This window comes from Rhizomucor pusillus (genome assembly GCF_041956525.1).
Source record: "Rhizomucor pusillus strain CBS 183.67 unplaced genomic scaffold VTP01scaffold_17, whole genome shotgun sequence".
Classification (NCBI taxonomy): domain Eukaryota; kingdom Fungi; phylum Mucoromycota; class Mucoromycetes; order Mucorales; family Lichtheimiaceae; genus Rhizomucor; species Rhizomucor pusillus.
In genome coordinates, this window is record NW_027192159.1 from 388,612 (window position 1) to 393,101 (window position 4,490).

At 42.6% G+C, this 4,490-nt stretch overlaps 2 protein-coding genes across 2 annotated transcripts; one reads left to right on the top strand and one right to left on the bottom strand.

The window, feature by feature from the left end:
• Positions 1-531: 531 nt before the first annotated feature.
• VTP01DRAFT_3613 (uncharacterized protein) lies at positions 532-1,197 on the top strand (the record flags this gene model as incomplete). The annotated part of the gene is made up of 2 exons (XM_069382204.1): positions 532-592; positions 716-1,197. 2 exons carry the CDS (start codon positions 532-534, stop codon positions 1,195-1,197), a joined length of 543 nt encoding a protein of 180 aa, XP_069236355.1.
• An 881-nt stretch (positions 1,198-2,078) lies between these two features.
• Positions 2,079-4,337, bottom strand: VTP01DRAFT_3614 (uncharacterized protein; the record flags this gene model as incomplete). Its single annotated transcript, XM_069382205.1, has 5 exons — positions 2,079-2,246; positions 2,304-2,583; positions 3,011-3,265; positions 3,321-3,781; positions 3,849-4,337. 5 exons carry the CDS (start codon positions 4,335-4,337, stop codon positions 2,079-2,081), a joined length of 1,653 nt encoding a protein of 550 aa, XP_069236356.1.
• Between the last annotated feature and the right edge of the window lie 153 nt (positions 4,338-4,490).

Sequence of the window (4,490 nt, forward strand, 5' to 3'; positions counted from 1 at the left end):
TGGGAACAAACAGACATGGATTTCTTGTTACGGGACACTATATTAGCTTTTTGAAAGTGAGTTTGGATGAAATGGACAGATATCCACAAATGAAAGGTCACTATCTCGTTATGGATAATGCTGCTATGCATAAGTCTGAAGATATAGTGAAGTATATTACGTCTCGAGGATATCGCTATGCTTATCTCCCTTCATATTCTCCTGAGCTCAACCCAGTTGAGCAATTCTGGTCTGAAGCTAGAAGTAGACAAAGAGACTTTATCGACCAGAATCAGTGATGCTTGTAACAACTCAATGTTGAGCGATTTCTACGGTTTCGTTCTCATTCACATCATTGCTGGGACAAGTGCCGCTTAACTAGTCAAGGACATCCAATCAGGTAAGTCATTTCATTTTATTACTTTTACACAACTTTTTCTCAGTAAGCGACATTTGAAACTGTGACATTGATTTTCAAAGCCTGCGACAGCCGTTGAGGCTGTTTCCCAGTAGAGAATTCAGATATGACTAAACAAAAGTAACGAAGGTAACATGCCTGTTACGCCTGTTACGCCTGTTACGCCTGTTACGCTTGTTACGCTTGTTACAGGTGGTACTTAAAACGGTTAAACTTTTTCGTCAACTTGCTCCTTTTCTTAATTTAATACCATGGACACTGTCAAGCCTTTCTTTAATAAGTGAGGCATTTCTTGTTCCAACTTAACCCTTCTCCTAGTGCTGGATGATTTGCTTATCTATAAGCTTCCGGAAGATTATCGTCCAGGAAGTGATGTTTTGAGCAAGAATGTGGCGAAGCATCAAGTAGTCATTGACCTGGTCACCAAGTCATTGCTAAATGTTGCTGACAATACCTATTGCATTGCTCCTACAGAGTGGCCAGATACTATGCGATGCGATGTTCTATTCCTGCCTCGTCTAGCTCTCGAAAGGGATCTACCACCAATTATACTTGAAATCCAGTGTACGATCAATCAGGACTATATGAACCGCGCCATACAGTACTGCCTCTATGCATATCGGGTGTACAAAAAGCTCCCCATCCTGATGACTATCTGCATCGAAAAAGTGTCCCCGAGCAGTCTAATGGACACATTCAAGTCGTGCGTGGAGCAACAGTTAATGTATGAAATGCCTTGCGCATTTTGGGCGAATCGATGTCTCCTCCTGTTATCGTGGACGAAGTGTTTCCCTAGCTAGCAAATTCAACTAGTGATGCAATTGCTAGAGGTGAATATCCAGAGAATAAAGTAGTTAACCAATAACTGTTCAGTTATTCACTATTCACCGATGTTTATTGAGAGAGCAGAGTGGGGTATTTATACTATTGGGATTTGCTGCGGCGACTATACACATGACATAGTCGAGAAGGTTCTGGCAGGTAGTGGATATTACTAGAGATTGCTGGATGCTACTGGATATTGCTAGGTCTTGTTAGAGAGTACTTGAATAATACAGATTTGCTATGTGTTGCCAGGTGTCGCTAAATACTGCTAGGTGCTGCGGGATGCTTCGACTGTAACACCGCCTCTCGAAATCCACCATACAAGGTCACACGGATGAAGAAAACTGGTTTATAGAAAAGATATTGCTGGAGATGGAGGTAACAACCGTGAAAGTAGAGTGAGGCTAGGCCCTGTATACAGGCTCTGTGTGAGACTGCTTTCTGTAGTGACGTAATTTATGGGCGAAACATTCAATTCACTCTTGGGGGGTGCTACTGTTTTTTCCGGAACCATTTGCGTTTGGAGCATCAATTTTGCATCGCACTCGAATCAAATTTGGACTTTGGGGAAGAAATTAATAAACATTCTCCTCGAATTAGAGTTCGTGCACACTTGCCATTTAGCCCAAACTTGCTTACAAGGCGATGCAGGCACCCCAAATAACGCAAATGATCTCTCAATGAGTGAAACTTCGACATTGGATGTGTAGGTCGTGACTTACCGATAACTTAACGAAATATTTATCAATATATTGTAAACTGCAGGCAATTAAATGGATCTACCGTAGAGATCTAAACCCGTTAGGGTCCCACATTCGCAGTGGTGATATTCGCTCGGACGAAAGGTGCAGGCCGCTCATGACCTGACCAAATGCACATCGCAATCTAGAACATGTTTTTGGATGCATTGGTGTCTCGGTGCCATAGGGTCCCACAGCTTTTGCAGACTTGGATACCATGGTGCTTGACACAAGTCGTACGTGATCATGTTATCGAGAGTTCGCGATAAGCAAGCATGACATGTCTATTAATTATTCCCTCTCAGTAACTTTAACCATGATATTTGCCAATTTGATCGTACTTGGGATGTCAAATATTCATCGATTTTAACGACAGTAACCTCGCTGTTGGCTTCCCTCTTCTTGAGCTCCCTCCATAGAATGCCTACCACGCCTGACTGACGGCCTTTCAAGGGCACGCCGTCCTTGCCAAACATTCCCGATCCAAAAACAATAAGAGGCATTATTCCATTGTTATCACAGTTGACCCTGGCCTTCCTCCATTTCTTTTCTTTAACTGGTGGCTGTTCCCTCTCCACATCAAGCGTGGAACGGATTGCCGAAATTGGTTGGGATGGTAGCCTATTAGAAGTGATCAGTAATCAGGCATCCGTCAGTTACAACTAATGGCATACCTTCCTACGTATATTGACTTCTTTTTAAAGTTATTTCGATTCTTTCTTGTTTTCTTTCTGTCTTGTCTGTTCTTATTTCTTTTCTTTTTCTTTCTTTTTCTTCTGCTCTTGCTATATTTCCAGCCACCGTTTATCAATATGTTCGTCATTTCAGCTCTAGCGCACTGTATTCCTTGATAGTTTCGGAATCGTGTAGCTGCAATCCGCTCGTAATTGTAAAAATCCAGTAATGTTTCTAGATGCCAAAGGTAATAGCTGACATAATAAAGAAACATTTCTGCATTGGAGGTCTTCCCTATGGGAAAGTTTGATTCGATATATTCAATGCCAAGTCGCCGTTTCTCCTTGCTTAGCATCTGTTTCTTTGTCTTGACCCCGTCATACCGTAGTACTCTGCTGTTGAGCATTTTCTTACTTCGTGGACTTCTGACCCACACCCGTAGGACGCATTGAAGACATCTCGCCGACCAGGGTCAAGTGCACAAGGACGGTGATATGATGAAATTTCATTAATGCTAAAATCGTCCAGTTCCAATTCGATTGCCCTTTCTTTCTTGCTTCTCGCACAGTGAAAAGAAGTCTGATAGCCATTTGTTGTGATCTGATTAGTGAACATGCAGCCTTCGTCTCTAGTTCATTTGTAAGAACTCTATCACCGTCGACTGTTGGCTTAATATAACTTACTTGAAAAAGCGGTATTTGTCAAGATTGAGAACAGTTTGGAAAACCGTCAGACGCTGATTATATGTCCGTGGAACGGGCATTTTCGGCAGCCCAGCCAGTGTTTCTGCATTGATATCGATAAATTTCCAGTTTCGAGAAGGCAGAGGGACCAAGGAAAATAGACGGGGGTAAAGCGCGCGTATTTGATTTCTCTTGGATATGCGGCGTCTGTTGATGCTCGTCATGATACTGCTGTAGAATGTAATGTAACGCGGGTATGAAATTGCCATGTTTGCGGCCATTTCTTCGGTAGTACACGGCCGTGGCATGTATGGCATCAATTCCATCCAAATCTCTTGTATCGCATTGTCAATTTCAATGGAGCATGGTAAAAGATATCGTGGCATCACGGGATTACCACCGGCAAGGATCTCATATAAGTAATCATTTGCAATTTTTGATGCAATATTCTTTTGCATTGCCTACATAAAAACATCATTAAACAAGCAAGATGTAAAGGATGACTGATGACGGTCGTAAGATGCTTACTGGTACGAACTTTTGTAACTTAATATATTTTTCAACCCTGGATCGGAAGTACTCCACGATAATATTGGTGTAAGCGTCATTTATGACGTTGCAGGCGGATGCAAGTGTCTGAGCATAATATTTGAAGTTGTTCAGGCGGTAAATGAGCGCAGGATACTGTGTCTTGACTGAATTCCAGGAATCCAGTAAGTCGTCAGGCAAGTTTGGATTATCATTCGTAATTTCTTGCCCAAGGACAAGCTGAGCCATTGAGTAAAAGAATTGCTGTGAGAACACGTAAGTGGGGATGCTGCTATGAGCATGCTGGACGATATAGATATCCACGAATAGCATGACTCTGATGACGACGTTTCGCATGAATTGTGACAAGTTTTGAATACCGTGCAACAGTTCTGCACTGTATTCGTCACGAACAATTTCCAGAAGAGGTACTGTTCGGGTGAAACGTTCGACACTCCCGCCAAAGCGTAGTTCGACAAGTTCCTTCATGTTGGGTACATGATAAGGGCAATCCTTGGAAGATGATCTCGAATGGTTCGTTGAGCCACAACTGGAACATGGTTTTGCATTTGGGTTCTTGTTCTGTTCATTTCTTTCAATTCTTCCCTTCTTCTTCCTCCTCGCGTCCTCGGCTGCTTCCGC